General features: G+C 46.4%; 1 protein-coding gene across 4 annotated transcripts; it reads left to right on the top strand.

Annotated features, from left to right (window-relative positions):
- The first annotated feature begins 25 nt into the window (after positions 1-25).
- On the top strand, positions 26-14,954 carry SDHAF2 (succinate dehydrogenase complex assembly factor 2). 4 transcript variants are annotated; one of them, XR_007121229.1, is made up of 5 exons: positions 26-181; positions 3,529-3,752; positions 3,837-3,946; positions 14,170-14,611; positions 14,645-14,954. XR_007121229.1 is itself a non-coding variant. In XM_047694040.1 (4 exons), exons 1-4 carry the CDS (start codon positions 146-148, stop codon positions 14,298-14,300), a joined length of 501 nt encoding a protein of 166 aa, XP_047549996.1. In that variant the 5' UTR covers positions 26-145; the 3' UTR covers positions 14,301-14,954. The 4 variants fall into 4 exon arrangements, 3 of the variants coding, with proteins under 3 accessions (XP_047549996.1, XP_047549998.1, XP_047549997.1); XM_047694040.1 differs by having other exon boundaries at positions 14,170-14,954; XM_047694042.1 differs by having other exon boundaries at positions 176-292; positions 14,170-14,954.
- The last annotated feature ends 9,729 nt before the right edge of the window (positions 14,955-24,683 follow it).

Genomic DNA, 24,683 nt, shown 5'->3' on the forward strand with positions numbered 1-24,683 from the left:
TCTGGCGTCACACGCACAGCCACTTCCGCAAGACGCAGGAACGCATCTTCCGGCTCAAGCCCTTCAGCGCTGAAGTCCGCACTTCAGGCGTCTGGAAGTTCCCGGAAGTGACCTGACGGTAGGCTTCCGGTGTGAGTCGGGGAGGATGGCGGTGGCTTCCACGTTTCAGGTTTTGCCACGGGTAAGGAGCGTAGAGATTTTAGGGGCCCGGGTGCTATAGTGGGGACTGAGTCTCGTTCACCAGCGCAGTCAGGAGGACTGCGAGGAGCATCCAGCTGCCTGATAGCCCATGGCAAGGGCAGAACCAAGGAGAGATCCTCCTTGCAACGGGAGATTCAGGTCACATCCACCCTTTTCTTAGCTCACTGTGTGCCTGTCTCGTGCGAGACCCAGTTCAGATTTCACCTGTTCCCCAGGTGGAGCTGGCTGCACCACCTCTCCGTGTTCTTCAGTCTGTTCTTTTGTCTAATACCTGTTAGAGATATTTCACATGTTAAGATAATTTTTTTTTATTGTAGGCTTTTCACACTGTAACATCTCAGTACTACTCTTTGGCTGCTTCTCATAACTTTTGTGTGTGTTGCGTTTTCGTTTCAAGATATTTTCGAGTACGAGTTCCTCATTTCGAGTTCCCCTTTCGATTTCTTCTTTAATCCATGTGAACTATTGGTTATTCATGAGCTACAGTGTGTTGTTTAATTTTCACATATTTGTGAATTTTCCAGTTTTCTTTCTGATGTTGATCTCAAGTTTCATGTCAGTGTGATCATTTGTATCATTTTAATCTTTTTAAATTTGGTAAGGCTTGTTTTGCAACCTTAGATAGATAGATAGATAAGGTGATCTATTTTGGAGAGTATTCCCACTCAAGGGTGCTTGAAAATAATGTATTCTGCAGCTTTTGGGTGAAATGTTCTGTACATGTCCGTTTTGGTCCATTTAGTCTATATTGTTATTCAGGTCTTCTCTTTATTGATATTCCGTCTAGATGCTCTATCCATTACTGAATGTAGAATATTGAAATCTTTTTTTATTGTATTGCTGTTTATCTCCCGTTTCAGTTCTGTCAGTTTGCTTCATATGTTTGAGTGCTCTGATGTTGGTTGCATATATATTTATAATTGATTTATATTTCTGGTGCATTTACTCTGTTACCCCTACTCTTATCATTATATGATAATGTCCCATATCTCTCCTGGTAGTTTTTTACTTAAACCCTGGTTTTTTTGTTTTTTTGTTTTTTAAGATTTTATTTATTTATTTGACAGACAGAGATCACAGGTAGGCAGAGAGGCAGGCAGAGAGAAAGGAAGGGAAGCAGGCTCCCCGCTGAGCAGAGAGCCCGATGCGGGGCTCAATCCCAGTACCCCGGGATCACCACCTGAGCTGAAGGCAGAGGCTTTAACCCACTGAGCCACCTAGGCGCCCCGACCCCTTTCTCATTTTCTATTATGTATCTTCTATGAATGTTTTATTCTTGGTTACCATGGGGCTTACATAAAACATAATAATCTATTTTAAGCTGTTAATAATGTAACTTCAATTACATACCACAAAGCCTACCCTTTTACTTCACCCTGTTTACATTATTGATGCCATAATTACATACTTTTTTTTTTTTAAGATTTTATTTATTTGACAGAGAAAGAGTATACAAGGAGGCAGAGAGGCAGGCTGTGCAGAAAGCCGGATGCAGGGCTCGATCCCAGGACCCTGAGATCATGACCTGAGTGGAAGGCAGAGGCTTAACCCACTGAGCCACCAGGCGCCTCTCTCTATATTTTTTTAAAAAGATTTTATTTATTTATTTATTTTAAAAGATTTATTTATTTGCGAGAGAACGCACATGTGTACAAAGGTGAGGGTGGGTGGGGAGGAAGGGGCAGAGGGAGAGGGTCCCAAGCGGACTCTGCACTGAGCCCCAACACAGGGTTGGAATTCAGGACCCTGAGCTCAAGACCCAAGCAGAAATCAAGAGTCGGTTGCTTACCCAACTGCACCACCCAGGCACCCCCACAATTACATATTTTTGTGTTGTATATCCATTAGCCTATGTTTTTCTGTTTCAACTTTTATACCAGAATTAAAAGTGATTTACGTACCAGTATTATAATATCCTATATTTGTCACATATTTATCTTTACCCATAATATTTATATTGGTTTGCTTGATGATGTCATAAGTCCCTTGGGCGCATTTCAGTCTTTTTCATTCTTCTTTCCCTTCCTCTGATTGGGAAATTTCAAAGGACCTGTCTTTGAGTTCACTGACTATTTCTTCTGCTTGATCCAAGTCTGCCGGTTAACCCCCATAGTGAATTTTTTTCATTTGGTTATTCTATTCTTCGGTTCCAAAATTTGTTCGGTTCTTTTTAATATTTCTTCCTGTTGATATTCTGTTCATGCTTTCTTTTTTTTCCTTTTTTGAGCTCATTGAACATTTTGATGACCGTTGTTTTGAATTCTTTTGTTGGGTGATTCATATGCCTCTGTTTTTTTAGGGCCAGCTTCTAGAGATTTATTTTCTTCCCTTGACTGGGCCATGTATTCCTGTTTCTTCATGTCCCTTGCAACTCTCTGTCAGATCCACACTTTTGAAAACAGTTACCTCTCCTAAGTCTTTGTGGGCTGGCTTTGTAGAAGAAAAGACCTTCACCAGTCAGCTTGGCTAGAGATTCCAGGAGCCTGTCAGACTTCTTGCATGGATAGGTCTTCTCTAGGCTTATGCATGTGAATTCCCAGTTGGAAGGATTTGCTGGCTTTTTTCAGGAATCTCTTACCTGGTTTCTAGATTTCTCATAAAGGGAGTTGGTCCATGTATTGTTGAGTTGGTGTCTCTGTGAGAAAAGGAGAGTGTGAGGCCTCCTGTTCAGTCATCTTGCTGGTGTCACTACCTTCTCATTGCATTTTGATAGGTTTTGCCCTTCTCCAAATTGGGAGCCTGTGGAGGATTAGGAACCATGCCATCACTGTATGCTCAGGTTGCAACACAAGTGAGTGAATAATATATACCAGTCCATAAGAATCTTAAGGGAGGGGCGCCTGGGTGGCTCAGTGGGATAAAGCCTCTGCCTTCAGCTCAGGTCACGGTCCCAGGGTCCTGGGATCGAGCCCCACGTCGGGCTCTTTGCTCGGCAGGGAGCTTGCTTCCTCCTCTCTCTCTGCCTGCCTCTCTGCCTACTTGTGATCTTTGTCTGTCAAATAAATAAATAACATCTTTAAAAAAAAAAAGGAATCTTAAGGGAATATAAAGGAAGGAGAAAATATTTCTGCTGGAGAATTTCTGGAAGGGTGTTAAGAATACATTTGCAGTTAGGGCTGGGTTCCAGTCCTAACTGCACTTACTATCTGGGTGACCTTGGTAAGTTATTTAACCTCCTGAGACTCAGTTTCCTGTGTAATAAAGTGGGGATAGTATCAACATAATTTCGTAAGAACTAAATGAGATTGAATGCATTTAGCACCTAGTAAGTGTTGAGTGAATGCCAGTGATGTTAGTCCTTATAAAGGTGTTTGTGGTTTATTTCAGATGCTTGCTCTGTCAAGGCGCCATCTAGTGTCTCCTTTGCTCAGCACACCATCATTCGGCCGTTGCTACAGAGGTGACAGCCCAACAGATTCCCAAAAAGACATGATTGAAATCCCTTTGCCTCCGTGGCAGGAGCGAACTGATGAGTCCATAGAAACCAAAAGAGCCCGGCTGCTCTATGAGAGCAGAAAGAGGGGAATGTTGGAAAACTGTATTCTGCTTAGGTAGGGAAATACGAGACTTGGTGTCACTTTCTTTTTTACTGGAGATGGCTTTTTCATCTTTGTTTTCTCTCTTTCTTGTTTTAGCCTCTTTGCTAAAGAATATCTGCACCACATGACTGAGAAACAGCTGAATCTCTATGATCGTCTGATTAATGAGCCCAGTAATGACTGGGATATTTACTACTGGGCCACAGGTACTGGGCATGATCAGCAAGCAGCATGATGTGAAAAGTAGGATGGTTCACGCTGATTTGAGTCTGGAATTTTGTGTCCTCGGCAATTTTTTTCTTTTGTTCATGCAGTCAACACTCAACCCCAGCACTCTCCAAATTTTTCAAAGTGTGCAAAATGGTTTTATTAAAGTTCTTTGTTTGTAAGCAACAGAAACCCATCTGACATAAGCAAAAAGGGAGTTTAGTGGAATGGTGTGGAAAGGCAGAGTTACAGAAAAACCAGGCTGGGAAGAGGGAATGGTGTGGAACCCGACAGCTGTAAAGCCTGCATAGCAAGTGTTCCTTGATAGTCTAAAAACAGCATTACCTTTGGGAAGAATGGTTCTCACTGTTTATAGTTAGGATTAGCTTTGGCTGTCAGAGAAAACAAACCAATAATAGCTTAAATAAATCAGGACTGTATTCCTCTCTCATAACAGCAGTCCAGAGGTAGGCATTCCATTCAGAAGTCATGCGGTGCAGATCCCCCAGATGGCCGTCATGTGCTGTCTACCTCATGGTTCAAGGTGGTTGCTGTGGCTCTGTCTGTCATGGCTTATGTTTCAGCCAGGAGAGAGTGTGTAGAAGCTCACACCTTATTTTTTATGAGTCCGCAGAAGATTATGCCCCACACTTTCCCTAGTTTTCCATTGCCCACAGTTCAGTCACATGATGATTTTTAGTCAGGATGAAAAAATAGTATAGTCTGTTTCATGCATCCAGTTACATTGGGGGTTCTGTTATCAAGGAAAGATGGGAGAATGGATATTAGCGGACATCTCCTCCATTTCTTTCACACTTCGGCTCTTCTGGTTTTAAGTTTCCAGCCCAGATTTGAGTCATAAAATAGAAACCATTCTGTAGGTTCTGAGCATAAAGTGTGATAATACAATCTTGAGACTTATATAGAGATTGGAAAACCCACAAAGTGTAAATATTTACTCTGCGCTCCCTTCCTGTTGAGTAAAATTCCATCCTGTGAATGTGCCCCACTGTTTATCCATTGACCAGGAGAGGGACATCAGGTGTTCCAGTTTTAGGCGATTATGAGTAAAGCCACTATAAATGTTTGCATATAGCTTTTTGTGGATGTAGGTTGCAGTTTTTTCTTGGGTAAAAACCCAGGAGAAGGGTCACTGAGTCATATGGTAAGAGTTAAGGCAAACTTTTTCTGTAATGGAACAGGGAGTAAATACGTGCAGACCATACAGTCCTTGTCTTGAGTCTGCCACCCCTGCCACTGGAGCCCACAGGCCGCCATTGCTACAGTGTTGCAGTAACATTTTATTGACAGACATTGAACTTTAAATTTCATAGAGTTTCCATGTGTCACAAAATACCTTTTTGACTTTTCTCCTGAACCATTTAAAAGTCATTCTTAGCGCACAGGCCATACAAAAACAGGCAGCAGGCCATAGTTTGCTGACTCCTCTGTTAAGTGAAAGAGACCAGACTCAAAGTCTGGCCATACGTACTATATGATGCCATTTTTATGATGTTCTGGGAAAGGGCAAAACTATAGGGGCAGAAGACAGATTCGCCGTTGTCAGGGACTAGATGTGAAGTTCCCCGTCCTTACCAGCACTTGGTAATATCAGGATTTTATTTGTTTTTGTTTTTAACCATTTTAAGAAATAGGCAGTGATATTTCACTGTAGTGAATTGGCCTGGCCCTGATGATTAAGGATATTGAGGATCTTTTTTAAGTGCTTCTTTGCCATTCCTACATCTTTGCTCTTACCTCTCTTCAGGTGTTACCCCACCTTTGTTTTTACCTTGAGTTGGGTTGGTTCATTTTCTAATTGAGGTTTGAGTGTTCGTTGTGGTCAGATTGAAATTCTTTATCAGGTACGTGTCTTGGAAATTTCTTTTTCCTTGCTTATGGTTTGTCTTTGCATTTTCTTAACATTGTCTTTCACAGAGCGGTTTTTAATTTTGGTGAAGTACAGTGTTTTCTTTGGTACGTTAGTGGATTGTGCTTTTGATACTGTGTCTAAGAATCTGTTTTATCTGAATTCACAAAGATTTTCTCTGTTTTTTCTTCTCGGAATTTTATAGTTTTAGAATCACCTGTTGAGTTTCTCAAAAAAAAAAAAAAAACAAACAAACCCAGAAAAACAAAAACCTACTTGGGTTTTGATTGGAGTTGTGTTAGAACAATAGATCAGATTCTTCTAGTATTGAGAATTGTCTAATCTATCACATGCCGTATCTCCATTTATTTAGATTTTTGACTCTCTTTTTTACATTTATTTAAAAATCTTAAAATTTTATTTTTCTGAGATAGAGAGTGAGCACACAAGCTGGAAAGAGGGACGGAGGAAGAGGGAGAAGGAGACTTCCTGCTGAGCAGGGAGCCCAATGCAGGGCTCAATTCCAGGATCCTGGGATCATGATCTGAGCGGAAGGCAGATGCTTAACCGACTGAGCCATCCAGGTGCTCTCAGGTCTTTGACTTCTTTAATTAGCATATTATCTATTGTTGTATAACAAATTACCCCAAAACTTACTGGCTTTAGACAAACCCGCCCTTATTATCTCAGCCTTTCTGTGGATCTAGAATCCAGTCATGGCTTAGTTGGATGCTGTGCTCTACTCTGTCACACAGTTTAATCAAGGTGTCAGCCTAGGGTCTGGGGTTTCATCTGGAGGCTCAGCCAGGGGAGGATCTGCTTTAAGTTCTCTCTGGTGTTGGCGCAGTTAAGTTCCTCACAGGTCCCCACCTGCAGGCCCAAGTTCTTTGCTGGCTGTTGCCTAGAGGCTGCCTTCTGTTGCTTGTCACAAGGGCCTCTCCTGCTTGGAAGGTTGCTTCTTCAAAACATGCAAGCCGAGAAGGCAAGAGAGGAGTCTCCTAGCAGGAAGGAAGTCTCAGTGTTTTGTAACCTAGTCACGGAAGTGACATTGTGTTGTCCTTGCTGTGTTCTGTTGGTTAGAATCGAGTCCTTAGGTCCAGCCCAGGGCAGGGAGTAGGCATGAGAATCACGCAAGAGCACGATAGAGGTGCAGGTCTTGGGGGGCCATCCTAGAAGCCTAATTGCTACAATCTGTGTTTGTAGTTTAAGCGTATTTTGGAGATATTTTGCTGGGTTTGTACCTAGGTATTTCATATACTTTTGTGCCATTATAAATGGTACTTTAAGAGAAATTTTCAATTTCCCATTGTTGGTAGAAAGTATAAATACAATTGATTTTTGTGTTCTGTATACTCACTCAGATCTAGAAGCTGTTTTGTAGATTCTTTGGAATTTTCTGTGTAGACAGCTGTGTCATCTGTGAACAGGGAAGATTTTCTTCTTTTTCAGTCTGTATGCTCATTGTATCTTTAATCTGTTTTATTGCAGTGTCCAGGATCTCAAGTATAATGCTTGATAGTAGCAGTGAGAGCAGCACCCTTGGCCTGTTCCTAGTGTTAGGGGGAAAGTATTCACTCTTTCATTATTAATATACTGTTACCTGTAGGTTAGTCATAAATGACTTCTATCAAATTGAAAAAATTTCCTTCCATTTGTATATAGAGCATTTTTTCATAAATAGATGTTGAATTTTGTTGGCTGCTTTCTAGGCATTTCTGTAGACACTATAATTTGGTCATATGCTTTTTTTCCCTTAATTTATTGATATGATGAATTTTTGATTGATTGATTTTCAAATATTAAACCAACCTTGCCTTCTCATGGTAAACATCATCTGGTCTTTTGCTTGATTGATTTCATTTGATTGATTTCATTTGCCAGTATTTTGGAGATCTTTGTATCTGTCTTCATGGGGGTACTGGTGTGTAGTTTTCTTGTAAGGTTACCTGGTTTTGATCAGGGTAATGCTGGCTTCATAAAATGAGTTATGAAGTGTTCTTCCATTTTCTGGGAAGGTATATAGAGTTGGTATTATTAAAATATTTGGTAGAGTTTGCTAGGAAAGCCTTCTGGATCTGAGGTTTTCTCTTTTGGAAGGTTTTATTTATTTATTTATTTATTTACTTACTTACTTAACAGACAGAGATCACAAGTAGGCAGAGAGGCAGGCAGAGAGAGAGAGGAGGAAGCAGGCTCCATGCTGAGCAGAGAGCCCGACACGGGGCTCGATCCCAGGACCCTGGGATCACGACCCGAGCCGAAGGCAGAGGCTTTAACCCACTGAGCCACCCCGGTGCCCCTCTTTTGGAAGGTTTTAACTGTAAAGTCTAATTTTTTTTTTTAATAGCTATGGAACAATTCAAGTTCTCTGTTTCTTCTTACTTAGATTGAGGTTCATTCAATTCCTAATCTCCCTTCTGACTTCCTCTTTGACCCATGAGTTGTTTAGAAGTCTCGTTTCTTTCTTTCTTTCTTTCTTTCTTTCTTTCTTTCTTTCTTTCTTTCTTTCTTTTAATATTTATTTGACAGTGAGGGAACACAAGCAGGGGGAGCAGCAGAGGGAGAGGGAGAAGCAGATTCCCTGCTGAGCAGAGAGCCTGACTCAGGGCTTGATTCCAGGACCCTGGAACTCAAACAGCTGAGCCACCCAGGCGCCCCTGGAAGTTTCATTCAAAATGAATGAAACTTACTAATTCCATTAGGACCCCAGAACTTAGGTTGTATAGTTTCAGTTCTTTTAAGTTTCTTGAAATTTGTTTTATGGCCTGAACTATGACCGTGACACTTGACAAATGTCTCATGTGCACTTCTTTGAACATAACATGTCTTCTGCACCTGTGGATGAAGTGCACTGTCAATGTCACCTCGGGCAGCTTGGTTGATGCCGTTCTTCCTGTTCTCGATGTTCTGACTGGTTTCCTCTATACTTTGTTGATTAATAAGAGAAAAGTGCTGAAATCTCTAGTTATCTTGCAGATTTGTCTATTACTCCTTTCAGTTCTCTGTTTTTCCTTCATATATTTTGAAGCTCTTTTTTTTTTTAAAGATTTATTTATTTATTTGACAGACAGAGACCACAAATAGGCAGAGAGTCAGGTAGAGAGAGGGGGGAAGCAGGCTCCCCGCTGAGCAGAAAGCCCGATGTGGGGCTCGATCCCAGGACCCTGGGATCATGACCTGAGCCAAAGGCAGAGGCTTAACCTACTGAGCCACCCAGGCACCCCTGCTGATAATATTCTTTGTTCTGAAGTGTCAAATAATAATTTAGGCATGCCAGCTTTCTTTTGATTAGTATTTGCATGGTATGTATTTTTCCCATCTATGTTAGTTTTCTGTGCTACATAGTAAATTATAAGAAACAGGCACCTGGGTGGCTCAGTCCTTAAGAATCTACCTTCAGCTCAGGTATGATCCCAGGGTCCTGGGATCGAGTCCCACATCAGGGTCCCTTTCCCACTCCCCCTTCCTGTGTTCTCTCTCTCTCTTTTTGTCAAATAAATAAATAAAATCTAGAAGAACTACGAGAAACAGTGATTTTAGACAGCATGGTTCATACATATTTACACATATAGTCATAGTTCTATAAGTGAGAAGTTCTGTAGGCCTAGAACTCAGTCTGAAATTGGTGTCAGCTGTTCTGCATTCCTGTCTGGAAGCTCATTCAGGTTCTTAGAATTCATGTGCTTAGGGTTAGGGGCTGAGGACGATTGTCTTGCTCCCCGTTGATCTCTCAGCTCCGGGAAGCCACTGGCAGGTCCTTGCTGCAGGCTTCCTTCCATCTCAGCAGCGGAGATTCTCCCTCACGTGGAATCCCTCTGAACACTTCAGATCTCTCTGACTTTCCTTCTGCCACCAGCTGGAGAACAGTGCTTGGAAAGAGCGCATGTGGGGCGCCTGGGTGGCTCCGTCAGTTAAGCATCTGACTCTTGATTTCAGCTCAGGTCATGATCTCAGGGTTGTGAGATCGAGCTCCATGCTGGGTGTGGAGCCTGCTTAAGCCTCTCTCTCTCCCTGTCCCCCCTTAAAAAACAAATAAAATAAAGAGCGCATGTGATGAGGTCAGAACCACCTGGATAATTTCCCTGTGCTGAGGTCAGCTGTGCCGTGTAACCTAATCGAGGTCAGCATCGTCATGTTCCCAGTCCTGAGGGTTATGCAGGACTTGGATGCAAGGGGAGTGGGGAATACTGAGGGCCAGCTTCAAATCTGCCTCCCACACCATTCCTTTGCTTTTGACCTATCTTTGTCTTTATGCTCAGATCAAGCTTCTTCTAGATAGCGTATGTAGTCTCTTTTTTATTCAGTCTTAGAGTCTCTACCTTTCCATTGATATGTTTGGCCATTTGCATTTATTAATTGAACAATGTGATTGAATTAAAATCTGCAGTCCTTTTGTTTCTTGTTTCTTCCATCTGTTCTTTTTTCCTTTTCCCTTCTATTTCCATTTTTTTAATTGAGTATTTTAAATTTCATATGACCTCCATTGTTGGTTTATTGTTTATACTTCCTGTATCACTTTTTGTAGTGATTGCCCTAGGCTTTACCATATACATCTGTAATGAATTAGTGTCTCTTCAAGTTATATTTACTGTATCACATAAGATATAAGAACTTTACAATAATATACTCCCAATTCTTCCCTCCCATCTTGTCGTTGTCCCACTTTTTACTTTTACTTATATTGTGGGCCTATACTATATTTCTCTTGTTTCACTTCAGACAATTGTCTTTTTTTTTATTTTAAGATTTTATTTATTAATTTGACAGAGAGAGTGTACAAGTGGCAGAGACAGAGGAGGAAGCAGGCTTTCCGCTGAGCAGAGAGCCCAGTGCGGGGCTTGATCCTAGGACCTTGGGATCGTGACCTGAGCCGAAGGCAGACACTTAACCAACTGAGCCACCCAGACACCCTAGACAATTATCTTTAGAGCAGTTTAAAATAAGGTAGAGAATGTTATATTTTATATAAATAGTTTTATAAATTGTAATTTTTATGGTATATTTTATATATGTACAACAATAAATAACTATCAAATATATTTTATATTAACCTTTATTTTAGTCATCGCTGGAGATCTTCATTTCTTTGTATAGATCCATGTTTCTATCTGGTATCCTATTCCTTCTGCCTGAAGAACTTCCTTTAATATTTCTTGTAGAGCAGGTCTGCTCTTATGAATTATCTCTGTTTTTGTCATTTTTTTTTAAAGATTTATTTATTTATTTATTTATTTGACAGACAGAGATCACAAGTAGGCAGAGAGGCAGGCAGAGAGAGAGAGAGAGAGATTGGGAAGCAGGCTCCCTGCTGAGCAGAGAGCCCGATGCGGGCCTCGATCCCAGGACCCTGAGATCATGACCTGAGCCGAAGGCAGCGGCTTAACCCACTGAGCCACCCAGGCGCCCAGTTTTTGTCATTTTTGAAAGATATTTTCACTGGGTGTGGAATTACAGGTTCACAGGACTTTCTTTCAGCGCGTTACAGGGGCCTGTTTGTTTGGCTGTTAGTATGCGGGGTTGAGGCCGTCTGGTCAGGAGCGCTGCTGGGTTCGGGTTTGCTGTTTCGGTTACCTTTATTGTACCTTTACCTTCCAATTCCTGTAGCATTACCGTGAGCTGTTTCCTGGTATGTGTAGGTTCTGACAAGAACTCTACTGTGTCTCTTTATTCCCATGCGTGTAATGTCTCTTTTCTTCCTGAATGTTTACACCACTTCATCTTTGGTTTTTAGGTGTTGAATATGATGTGTCTTGATGTTTGTTCTTGGTATTTTTCCTGCTTGGGTTCTCCGGGCGTGTAGGCTCCCATACACTATTTACTTGTACCCTCCAGCTTCTAGATTCTGTTTTGTGTCTTTAAGTCTTTTCTTTTTCTGTATCAGTTTGGGGAATTTGTAGCGGGTGAGGCTGATCTGTCTTCTAGTTCACCAGTTCTTTCCTGCACTGCAGTGTTGAGTCTCTCGATGAGCTTGTTGAGGTCAATCTGCTTATTTGCTACTGTGTTTTTAGTTCTAACATTTACATTTGGCTTTCATAGTTTCCAGCTCTGTAGTCGAGCTGCTCATTTGGTTCCTACATTTTGTCTACTTTTTCTGGTAGAGCCTTTAATATTTTAGTTATTTTTTATTTAAAGATTTTATTTATCGGAGAGAGGGGGGGCACGTGTGCAGGGGGAAGGGCAGAGGGAGAAGCAGACTCCTCACTGAGCAGAGAGCCGGGTGCGGGGCTGGATCCCAGGACTCCAGGATCATGACCTGAGCTGAGGTAAATGCTTTGAAGTGACTGAGCCACCCAGACCCCCTAATGTATTAGTAACTTTAAATTCCGTAACATTTCTGACATCTGGGTCATCCCCCAGGCTTTTTCTGTTGATCGCTTTGTCTCTTCATAGTGTGTTGTGTTTTTCTTCTTTTGTGTGCATACATATCTCATAATCTTTAATTGAGTCTTAGACATTACAAGTAGGACAGTAAAGAGTGAAGTGAATGGTATTTATGCCTAGAAATGGGCACGCTCCCAGTAAGTTGTTAGGATGGGATCGAGTCAGTCTAGTTAGGAGTTAAGCTCACCTAGATTCTGTTACTGCTCTCCTTCCCTTCACTGCACCACCAGCCTCTTGCTCCCATCCGCGGAGAGTAGGGGCTGAGTTTCCGGAAGGTAGTTCTCAGTGTTCCTGTTCTCCCCTCAGCTTTTCAGCCTTCCCCCTATTTCTGTGCCTCAAAGGGAATCTCTCGCTGCTCCTGCCTTTCCCAAACAGTAGATTCCTGTTGCTTCCCACTTGGGGGAAGGAAGGTTGGGAGGGCATTCTCCGTTGTCCTGGTTCACCTTCAGTCCCTGTGGCCCTGCCTGTCCCACAGGATGAGATTTTTCTTTTTTTTCCTTTTCTCTTTTCACCATCCCAAATGGGTCCTTGAACAAGTAGGAAGTAGGATTTGCAGAGCTACACCCAGTCTCTTAAGGCTTTTATTTCGTTGAGGAGAAGGGCTGGGCTAGACTTTATGCTTTTTTTTTTTTTTTTTTTTTTTTTTGCGATGTTGGCCACTCCGCTGCTCCCAGCCTGCACCGCTGAGGGAGACTTTCTCCCACCTCTTGCTCTGAACTAGTCTTGGTCAGGAGCGCACTCTGGAGGTGTACTGAGAACAGCCTGCAGGGCGTGCACTCCCCGGCATCTGTGGCTAGCCCCCACTTGGCTTGTAGCAGTTGGTTAAACATTTTAGCCAAACTCTTCTGACCTGTCTGGATGGTATCCGGTGTCTGTTCTTCCTGGGCCCTGTCTCAGGCAGGCAGGTGCTCAAGTGCACTTTCTCCTTTGGCGGGGGGAGCTTCTCTTCCCTTAGATTTTATTCTACTTGGTTGCCCCGTGACCTGTTCTCGGATGACTTCACAGAAAGTCATGCTGTTTGTAGTTTTTCTGGCTTTTCTTGTTAGGATGAGCCCAGTGTTCTTTCCAACTTGCACTGTTCCGGGGGGATGCCTCAAACTCCTGGCCTCCAGTGATCACAAAAACAAAACCCGACACCAAGCCCCCTAGATGCTGGGCTCTGTGCTGAGTGAGGGGGAACTAAGCTTTGAGGAATTCTCTCTCCCAGCATTGTAGTCTTGGTAGGAGGGTCATTCTTGAGCACATTACCTAAGCTTCCCCGGTGGGAGGCTTTGCTTATAACTGGAATCTTAAGCGAGTATCTCCAGGTGGAGAGAGAGGTGGGAGGTAAGCAGGCATACGGGGCCCCCTCGCACACCCCCAAGATGACACTCCCGTGGCTTTGCTGTCCATGCCCTTGTGGCCTCTCCATCCGCATCTGGTTCTCCGGGGTCATGTCCATTTTGTGTGCCTCTGACAGTCTTCTAATGAATTCCTTTTTGCTGAAGTTAGTAGAGCTCCTAGTCTGTCATGTACAACCGAGGACTTCTACCTTGGGAAACGTATAGGCTGGAAGGGGAAGCACAGTACCCAGAAAACACAGAAATGCCGAGTGCAGAGCAAAATCGTGCTGCCGCGTATGGACCGGCCTGGGGGTCAGCCGACTTGTTCATAAAAGGCCAGACGGTAAATATTTCAGTCTTGTGGCCATATGGTCTCTGTTGCAGCTACTCAGCTCTGCCATTCTCGTGCAGAAGCGGCCGTGGACAGTATGTAAACAGATGGGAGCAGCTGTTCTAATAGCGCTGTTTACCCAGGCAGGCAGCCGTGGGTCACCCGCTCCCGCTCCAGGCCACTGTGTGCATTTAGAGGAAGACTAGAGACAGTCTGTGTATCTCCCGGTTCTTTGCAAAGGCCAGAGTTTCAAGTGTCAGGGTCCTTATGCCTGAGGATTAACTGACATCATTCTTTCTGCCCATTCTTCTCTTGCAGAAGCGAAACCAGCTCCAGAAATATTTGAAAATGAAGTCATGGCACTGCTGAGAGACTTTGCTAAAAATAAAAACAAAGAGCAGAGACTGCGCGCCCCAGATCTGGAATACCTCTTTGAAAAGCCACATTGAGCTGTGCACCAGCGCCCGCCGTGGGGGCTCCGTCTGTGGACCCTAACTTAGGATAGATCCCGGCCTTGGCTTCCTGCTTCTCCTGAGACACTCAGCCCACCCAGACCGTTAGTCTTGCTTCACATGATGGACCCATCTCTCAGGACATGTAAATACTGGGTGTGACTCATTCTCACACTTTATTGGTTTAGTTTTAAACCTAAAAGCAGTTGCTGGTGTTGCCGGCACTCTGGCCTGTTGCTCTGGCTCCGGTCTCCCGAGGCGGGCCTCTGCCACAAGAGGGCAGTGTCGGGACACGATTGTGCTCACCCGTAGCTTCCGCCAGAAGTGTGTGCCCTGCAGAGACAGCCCGCTGCGGGGAGGGGGGGGGGGGGGGGGGCTGGGTAGTAAGCTTCCCCGAGCAGCCCAGGGCTTTGTTCAAGTGAAATCTGCCCCCCCCTTCTCCCCCAGGTAGAGTCCTTCCTCCTGGGGCAGCAGACCCAAGCCCCCTGAGCTGACTCTCAGAGGCACGGCGGGCAGAGCGAGGGCGGCAGGCAGGGATGTGTGGGTTTGCTGCTGACGAGTCCACATCCTCCTCATCAGATTTTCTCGCAAACGTTCACTCTGTACACTGAAAGATAATTAAATATTAAAGAATATTTTATGAAGGAGAAATCACAGTTCCCGGCCCTCACACAATTATTTTAATTCTGTCTGTCCTCATATAATCCACAGTCACTTGTCTCCAGAGTTATATAAGGTGACAGCCACAGGATTGATTCCCGTGTGGCACGATGGCAAGCTTTCTCTGTCTTTCTACAGTCTTCCCGGTGATTGTAGTCGACGAATCAACAACACATAAGCAATAACATCTTAGAATGAGTCGGTTGGCAGTGCTGAGCTCCCGGGCCAGGAGACTAATGTGTGTCTAGCAGTGGTCTCCCTGGAAGGATTTGCTCTCAGAACTGTAACCCAGTCATCACTGTCGCCCCCCGGGCTGGGCGGGGACCATTCGAGGTACAGACCTCAGAAAGCAGGCCGGTGGGGATAAGCACGGGGTTGGTGATCACAGGAGATGCATGCGGAGAGGCAGTGCCTGCTTCCAGCATCCTGGAGCTGAAGGGTTCCTGGAGAGCCTCCTCCCGGTCCTCTTTGCCCCTCAGTGTCCCCCGCTAAGGAGAGAAGAGAAGAGAACTAGCTTTTACTTATGGGACCCCGTGAGAGCCTCATAGCACACTATGGACAAGTGGTGTTATGCTAATTTTGTAGATGAGAAAGTGGGCTCAGAGAGCAGTTTGTCCAAGGTCAAGTCACTGTTCCATCAGAAAGTGACAGTCTCCTTTAGTTCTGCCACCAAAGTGGAGGAACTTTCCACTAGATCACTCTTCTTTACTGGTGGAAACTTAGTAGGAATTCATGCTTTGCAATGTTAGGGCAAAGACTCGATCATTCTGAGACAGTGAACCTGTGTGTCATGAAGGGGAGAGGAAGCTGCTAGATGCTTCCCAAAGTAAGCCCATGGCTACCCAGGGCAGCTCTCATGCAAGAAGGAGCAGTGTTGGCGCTGGTTTCAGGTTCAGATCCTGGCTCTGCTGCCCACCTGCTGGCTAAGTGCATTGCCCTGAGCCCCCATGTCCTCATCCATAAAATGGGGGTGACGACTCTCCTTATTTTAGCTGATTGTGAGCTTCAGATGAGAAGAGAGAAAACTCGCAAAGCTCCTACACGGCCCCTAGCACACTTGGCTCTCAGTAGCTATTTGGTGTCCACGCTGGGTTGAGGCCTCAGCCGAGACTTAAAAGCTGTCTCCTAATACCAGTTGCCTGGCATGTCACCTGTGCAGGCAGGAAAGCTGAGCCCGCTGGAGAACCACGGGGGTGTCTCACCAGCCAGGGAAGAAAAAACGCCCTGGGGGCGAGAAGCAGATGTGGGAGTGACAGCTGGGAGGCAGAAGCGGGGCCCTCGGAGAGGACTTGCCTGGGGGCTTCCTGCAGACTCTGGTCACTTGGGGCCTCGTTTGAGGCATTGGGCAGAGGGTGTTAAGCAGCCGGAGAGTTTGTGGGGCGCACTGGACTATAAGACGTGCACACAAATGGGCAGCGACTTGCCCATCCATCCCGGATGCTGCTGTGGCCCTCCCCGGTGGCCTAGTGGGCAGCCTGGGCCTTTCCCCCCAGGGGGGTGGTTCGAGGTGTTCTGACCCTGATTTTGTCTCATTTAACATAATGTTCAACAGTTGCCATTGTCCCCTGGGACTGGCATGCTTCTGAAGAATTGTTTTCCACCCAGGCTGCTGGCTTGTGTCCCCTCGGAAGGTGAGGGATCTTGCTAACTTCAGCTGCTCAGCATCAGACCCAGGGATGCTATGTAAACAGTTTTTCCCTTTATTGGGCATTGACTAAAACTAGGCTGGCCACAGCGCATTTTTTAAAAATTAATAAACATATAGCGAGGGCCAGCAGCCCCCCAAGGATCTGTGGGGAACAGGAGCCGGCCCCATCTCTCAGTCTGACACTAAACTGCTCGGTGACCTCATTCTGAGTCAGGGCCCTGCTCTGCCCCATCCGAAGTGAGTTCTGCCGCCCAGGCTGCCTCGTGACCTGTCCCACTGGCTCACAAAGGCTGTTCTCTTCCCAGTCTCGTGTCTCAATCACTCCCAGTCTTCCCAGTGTACCAGCCACACCCCTTTGCCCGAGCTCTATGCCTTGGAGGGGATCTGCTGGGGTCATTGTGGAGGTGTCTTGTTCTGGCTTTGGGCTTTCTGGAGGTTATCTGGTCTGTCTCGTCGCTCCAGCCAGAGGGGCACAGTCACAAACCTCGTTCATATTTTTAAACATCACCAGGAGCTCTCTGCTCAGCAGGGAGCCTGCTTCCTCCTCTCTCTCTGCCTGCCTCTCTGCCTGCTTGTGATCTCTGTCAAATAAATAAATAAAATCTTTAAAAAAATAAAAATAAAAAAAAATAAACATCACCAGGAAAAGAGATTCTGCTGGCAGAGTTGAGAGTCTCACGTTTATCTGTCAGTACATCCGCCACGCTGCCGTGGCTCGAGGAAGAGGAAGGGTTCACGACGCAGAAGTCAGGCAGCCTTAAGGGGCCAGCAGGTCTGGGAGACTTCTGAGCCAACAGCACCCCATTAGCCCAGCCGGCCGTGTCTGAGGGGGTGGGTCTGCCGTCCTGCAGCTGTCAAGGCAACGGGGCCCGTCTGTGGGACACAGGTTTCCCAGGGAGCCCTCTGGGAGCGCGGAAAGGTGCCAGATCTTCCCCAGTCAGCTGAAGTGGCCTTGGGACAGGTGGCCTGAGGCAAGGGCTGCTCGTGCAGCTTTAAGGAACACGGGTCTGTCCCAGTCTGACGTTTTAAGGGGGATTACGGAGAAGTGGAAGCGATCCAAGATAAGAGGCTTGAAAGGGGAAGACGTGCAGAGAAGAAATCTACCACCTCGCAACCCACAATCGCAGGGAGAAGAGTCACGGTCTTTTGCTGGGTCCCAGGTCTTGCCTGAATCCAGATACTCCTGCCAAGGACGAGGTTGTTTTTTTTTTAAGAAGGGCGCCGTGAGCGCAGCTTACATAACGACCCATCACAGCCCGTAGTTGTAAAGCGAGCGATGACATTAAGATGAGCAGTGTGTTTGCCAGTGGATTTCAGGTCATTTAGTTAGTATCGAGAGAAGTGTTCACCTTCCGCGAGGCGCTGGGACCCGTGGTGAGGGCAAGTAGAGCGGAGCAGTTAAGGGCAGCTGCTTGAGAGATCGAAGGAAGACTCCCAATGGCCCGTTCATCAGCCGGGCGCGCGCGTCAACTGAACCTCTCCACTGCTCTGTGTCTTTTTTAGTAAAAGGGAAAGAAAAGGAACTTCCCTGCGTGTGTGGGCATGAGGACCAAATGAGGTCGCACACGGAAGGTGCCTAGCACAGGACCTGGCACCTTAGCAACACTGTTGCTAGGTCGGCCTAGCAACGTGCTCTTTGCTGACGCGGGCCCAGCGCTGCTAAGAGCATCACAAGGACTCCGGCCGAAGGCGCACCATGGTCACAGGAGGTAACTGGGGTTGTCATTCCCCTTCCGCAGGTGAGAAAAGTGAGGCCTGATGAGATAGAAAGCTACTTGCTCAGAGTCACAGAGGGGAAGCATTTGAAGGCAGGCCTTGGGCAGATGTAGGCGGATGGCGTTGGCTACATCGCGGGCAAACAGGAACGCCATCGCCAGCCCTCCCCCGAGACTGGCTTCTGGATCTCCTTGTGGTCCGTGCAGGACTGCTGTTCGGACTTGGTGGAGACCCTCCCTTGGTTCCCTGCTGGGCCCCGGGGCCGGGACTCTTGCAGACATGACGGCATGGCCTCAGCCGCTCCAGGCTTAACCCCCGGAGCCCTCCTAGCAGGACCGGTGCCACCTCCCGATGATGGTTTGGAGTTGAGAGGCACTTTGGATTTGGGGAGGCAGTCAGAGGGCAGGGCTCAAACTGCCCTGTGTCAAGGGATCTGGGCGTGCCTCCAGCAGCAGAGATGAGGTTTGAAGCTTTCTGGATCTCCCCGTCACCACCGGTCCTTTCCCTCCGAGCTGGAGGCCGGCTCCGTTTGCTGGGCGTGGCTGGCCGGGAGGGCCACGCAAACCCCGTTCTAGGGTACAGAGATGAGTTGCCCAACCTCTCGCACACCCCTGGCTCCTGTGCTTTCGCTGACGACCCAGTGCTGGCTCCTCCGAGCCAGAGACTCTGATGCCAGGCCCCTGTGAGCGGGACCCTCACTCTCCTGTTTTTCTTGGCTCCCACCCTGTCATCAGGGTCCCACAGACATGAGACATTTTTGTAGATATTGCACTAGATAACGTGTCTCCCAACTTAAGTAGGAAAAGGCAGTTAAAGATGCCCAGACTTTAATTTTAAAGATGCACTGTGATGGCCTTCACGGTGTTTCACATCAGCAAAATTTGGTAAACCTATTGTGTTCTCTGACTTGAGAGGAACCCCACATGCCTTCCAAGCTGCCAACCCATGGAGAAGAGGTTGGAAAGCCAGAAGCTAGTCCTTTCTGTCGGCTACTTCTGTCTGCATTTGGATGAGAGTTACGAGGAAGAGATGAGCTCAGGAAAGAATTACGTGGTGTTCAAGTAGTAATGAAAGGAAATAGAATCCAGAGATCCAGGACCTTCCAGGGTTGAAAAATCTTCTATGCCCTAAGTAGAAAAAAGACGAGATTAAAAAAAAAAAATTGAGGGCCACAAAAACCCGGTGAAACTTTTCCCTTGGATAAAGTGCCTCAGGACAGGACCAGACTAGGGCATATCTCCTTTTTATCATTCCAAGTACCCTCAACACATCCATTGAGGAGAGGAGAGGTACAGAGGGAACCAGCAAGACAGGTTATGTGCTAGAACTGTCTGGGGAAAGACTTCGGGTGAGTGTGACTGGGGGGCCACAGAACTGACTAGAAGCAAGGGGGTCTGTGACAAGTTGTGTTGCCGACAGAACCGTGAGCTGCAGGTGCCACAGTTTGCAGCTGTGAAAGGACTTACCACGCATGAGTAGGAGGGGGAGTCCGCAGCCCCCGGGGGGACAGGACGTGCCATGCCCATTTCAGAGATGGTGGAGGAGGAGCCCCGCGGATAGAAGAGCTGGGCCAATGCCAACCGTGAGCTCAATCTCCTGCAAAGCAGGACCAGCGAGCGAAGGAGCCTCGGGGCAGTGCCGTCCCCGCCCCACACCGGATGGGCCCCCCAGCGTCCGCGTGCCTGTCTTTCCAGTTGTGGGTCCCTGGCCCAGGATGAGCTGCATGGGATGGGAACAGGCTGGTGCACCAGTGTCACCGGAGACCCCAGGCTTTGAGCCAGGTGCAGGGACTCGACAGACTTAGGGTGGCGTCCCTTGGGGAGAATGTGAGCGTGCCATGCGTGAGAAGAAAGACTGGCTGGTTTGGCACACAGAAGGTGGGGTCGCAGCGGAGACTACAGGGTCTACCCGCCCCACTGCCACCTCTTCCTGACCAAGCAGGGAGACGACATAACCCCAGCCTGCCTTCCGTAAGGCCGGGGCTGCATGGTTGGGACTGGCAGGTCGGGTGCGGGCAGAAGGAGAGCCACTTTCAGGCCTGGCCCTTAGAAACACTCCGACGAGGCACCTGGGGGGCTCAGTCGGTGAAACATCTGCCTTCGGCTCAGGTCACCATCCCAGGGTCCTGGGGTCAAGCCCCACATCTTGCTCCCTGTTCCGCGGGGAGTCTGCTTCTCCTCTCCCACTCCCCCTGCTTGTGTTCCCTCTCTCACTATGTCTGTTAAACAAATACAATCTTAAAAACAGAAAAGAGGGGCACCTGGGTGGCTCAGTGGGTTAAAGCCTCTGCCTTTGGCTCAGGTCATGGTCCCTGGGTCCTGGGATTGAGCTCCGTATCAGGCTCTCTGCTCAGCGGGGAGCCTGCTTCCTCCTCTCTCTCTCTCTCTCTCTCTCTCTCTCTGCCTGCCTCTCTGCCTACTTGTGATCTCTGTCTGTCAAATAAATAAGTAAATCTTTAAAAAAAAAAAAAGAATATCGTAAGGGGTTGGGGGTCACACAACCGGGAAGCAGCGAGACAGGAGGGAAATCCAGGTTTCCCCAGATCTTGCCGTGTACTTCCCAACACCCCACCTGCCCCAGACACCCTGTCCTCTCCTTGCCTTTCTGAGCTTTGCCATATCTGTGCCCCATCTATACTAGTATATCCTTACTGTCGTCCTTAAGTTGACTTCCTTCTTTATTTAAACAAATTAATTTTTGAAAAGAAACTTCACATCACAGCTGTAAATGGGAAAAACTGTTATCAGTGGTGTCACTTGCCAAAACTAACAAGGTAGCTATAAAAACAAATACTTTGGGGCCACCTGACTGGCTCAGTCAGTAGAGCACGTGACTCTTCTCAGGGTCATGATTTCAAGCCCCGTGTTGGGCGGGGAGCCTACTTCAAAAAAATTTTTTTTTCAAATACATAAAATGTGGAATTTTTCTAACGTATTAGAAAAAATCTCATATATACAGCAATGTTCGAAAGACTTTCACATCAAGTAACCGTATGCCTGTCACTTAGATTCCCATTAACTTTTTCCTTGCTTGATTCATTGTGTATCTGCTCATCTTTCCATCCCTTTCTGGAGGGTTGGAAATGAATTAATCCATTAATCATTAATCCATTTACTTTTTGATTCATTTCAAAGAAAACGATAGATATCAGAATGCTTCCCCTAAATATTGTGGAGCACATATCATTAATGAGACGTACATATTTAAAGTTGTTTTCTTTTGCTCCAAAATTTACATACAATGAAATGCCCAAATCTTAAGTGTACATGTGCTGCCTTCTGACAGGTGCCCACACCAGACTCCTATCAGGAAACAGGAATTACCATCACCCTAGAAAGTTCTTTCCTGTTCCATCCTGGTCAGTCCCTACAATACCCCTCCTCACATGCCAGGCAACCGTATCTCTGACTTTTTCTCTCACCATAGATTAGCTTTGTCTGTTCTAGAATTTCATAAAGATGGAATCATGTGGGGTGTACTCTTCTGGTTGTGTCTGCTTTCAGTCAGCATAACGTTTTTGGCACTGCCCACATTGGTATTTGGTCCCGTTTATTGTTGAGTCGAATGTATCATGTCAAACGACTCTACCCCATTTGTATTCATTTCATGGATAGGCATCTGAGCTCCTTCTGGTACTGGGTTCCAGACAATTCTTTTTGTGATTGAATGTTCTTATTTCTCAGTAAATATCTAGAAGTAGAATTGCTAGGTCATATGTAGGTGTAGGTCTAGCTGAAAAGCAAGTGCCAGCTCGTGGTCCAAAGCAGATGTACCCTTTTACATTCTCACGGGCAATGTACGAGAGCTCTAGCTGCCCTACAAGCTTGCCAGCATTTGATGTCAGTCCTTCAAAACGTAGCCATCTTTGTGGGTAGAAACTGGCACCTCCCTGTGGTTTTCATTTGCAGTTCCCTGATGACGAATGATGTTGAATTCTTTTTCATGTGCTTACTGGCTATCCAAATGTCTTCCTAACATTTTATTTATTTATTAGACAGAACACAAGCAGGCAGAGGGAGAGGGAGAAGCAGGCTCCCCACTGAGCAGAGAGCCCTAGGTGGGGCTCGGTCCCAGGACCCTGGGATTATGACCTGAGACGAAGGCAGATGCTTCACCAACTGAGCCATCCAGGTGCCGCCATATGTCTTCTTTTGTGGGATGCCAGCTCGAGCCTCTTGCCCACTTTTAAATTTAGTTGTTGTCATTTTATTATTGAATGGTAGGAATTCTTTATACATCCTGTATATCAGTACTTTGCCAATATATGTTTGCAGGTATTTTTTTACCTAGTCTGGGAGCTGTGTGTTCCTTTTCTTCCCAGGGTCCTTGGAAAAGCCAGACTTTCCAGTTTTGATGAAGTCGTTTATCAGCTTTTCCTTTGATGGTGTTATTGCTTTCTGTGACCTGTTTCAGAAGCCTTTGCTTCTCTCTGAGTCACAAAGGTACCTTTATATCCTCAGTGAATTTTTAGATATGGTGTGAGGTAAGGTTGGAGGCTCTTTTCTCTTTCCATAGAGATACCCCGTTATTCCGACATCATTTATTAAAAAGACTTCCTGTCCTATTGGGTTCCTATGACATCTTTGTCAAAAATCACATCTGTAACTGTGAAAACAAACAAAACTACATATTGAAGTTTCAAATATTTTATTTTTTTAAAGATTTTATCTATTTATTTGACAGAGGGAGAGAGAGAGCGCACGAGAGTGCGCACAAGTAGGCAGAGCGGCAGCAGGGGAGAGGAGGAAGCAGGCTCCCCGCTGAGCAGGGAGCCCCATGTAGGGCTCGATCCCAGGACCCTGGGATCATGACCTGAGCCGAAGGCAGCTGCTTAACCGACTGAGACACCCAGGTGCCCCGAATTTTTAAAAATTTTAAATAAAATGTTCAAATGAAAATTAAATGCAGCTAAAAGTAGTCTAATCGAGTTACAAAAATTCATATTTAAAAATAAGTTCCTAAAAAAAAAAATTAGTTCCTCACTGAGAAAAATGGGACTGGCGAGGACTGGTCTATCACAAAAGATTTCTTGGTTTCCTAGTATGATTTACATTTAAAATGAAAATCAAGTTTTCCATCAAAAAAGCCATTCTCTTTTTAAACCGTGACATTAACTAGCTTTGAGAATGCCAACAGCCCATATGTATGTAGGTGGAGAGAGCGAAAGATGTTAACTGTCTTTCTGATACAATTACTTATCAGTTTGGCACATGAAAAATGATCATCGGGGGGGCTCCTGGGTGGCTCAGGGGGTTAAGCCTCTGCCTTCAGCTCAGGTCATGATCTCAGGGTCCTGGGATCGAGCCTTACATGGGCATCGGGCTCTCTGTTCAGTAGGGAGCCTGCTTCCCCCCTCTCTCTCTGCCTGCCTCTCTGCCTACTTGTGATCTCTCTCTCTATCAAATAGATAAATAAAGTCTTTAAAAAAAAAAATGATCGTCAGCATCCAGGAGGGTTTGTTGTGATGATGCCTGTATACAGTCAGTGCTTGGAAACCCACACCAGTGATCCCCAGCACCTGCAGTGCCCGTCCACTGTGTGGCCGGAGGGCCACGTGGTCGCATGGTCGGTGTCCTGGTCAGTGTCAGAAGGACAGCCAAGACCACGCTTCTTTTAGCTTTATCCCGGGACTAAGAATAGCGAGATGTGCTTATCGTGTGAGGCACGCCTCTCATTTAGTTTCCCTACGCCTCCTAGAGAAAGGCAGAAGCACCCTGGTCACCCCGCCCTTCCTGGGAACCAGAGGTGCCCAAAAGCCACGCCAGCTGCCCAAGTTTGCTCCACTGGTGAGCTGGGGACAGTCGCACGTAAAGCCGGGCCGCATGGCTCCCCGCCCGTCTTCCTAAGTCCTCTGCACGTTTGCCTTCTCGTAAGAAAAGAACTTGGCACGCTGCCTGTATGTACTGTTCCCATTACTCAGTGATTTCGGTTTATAAATTGTTAAAAACCTGTCTGTCTCCGTCCGTCCTAAAACATCAGGGAGTGTGTCCGCTTTGGGAACCCTACACTGCTCCTTGGGTGCCCGCCGCCTGCATCCTCCCCCCACCTCCTGGAGGCTACTTCTGGGGCTGAGTGATACTGACAGAGAAGTGACTTACGCAGATCCGGGCTTTAGGAAAACCACTGGCACCGGGAAAGGCACTCCAGGCGGAGGAAAACCGCAGGGCTAAAGGGCCGACAGAATGCAGGCCATGTTTGGAGCGTCTCTAAATGGTTCCTGGTGGGTCTGGAGCAGAAGGGCACCTAGCTGGTTAGACTATGGTCGTAAAGAAACCTCCCGATCTCGGTGGCTTAACAAAGCAAAGTTTATTTCTCACGTGGGCCAAGTCCAGTGAGAACGGCGCAGCCCCTTCCTG

The sequence above is a fragment of the Lutra lutra genome, chromosome 10, assembly GCF_902655055.1.
Source record: "Lutra lutra chromosome 10, mLutLut1.2, whole genome shotgun sequence".
NCBI classification, from domain to species: Eukaryota; Metazoa; Chordata; class Mammalia; order Carnivora; family Mustelidae; genus Lutra; species Lutra lutra.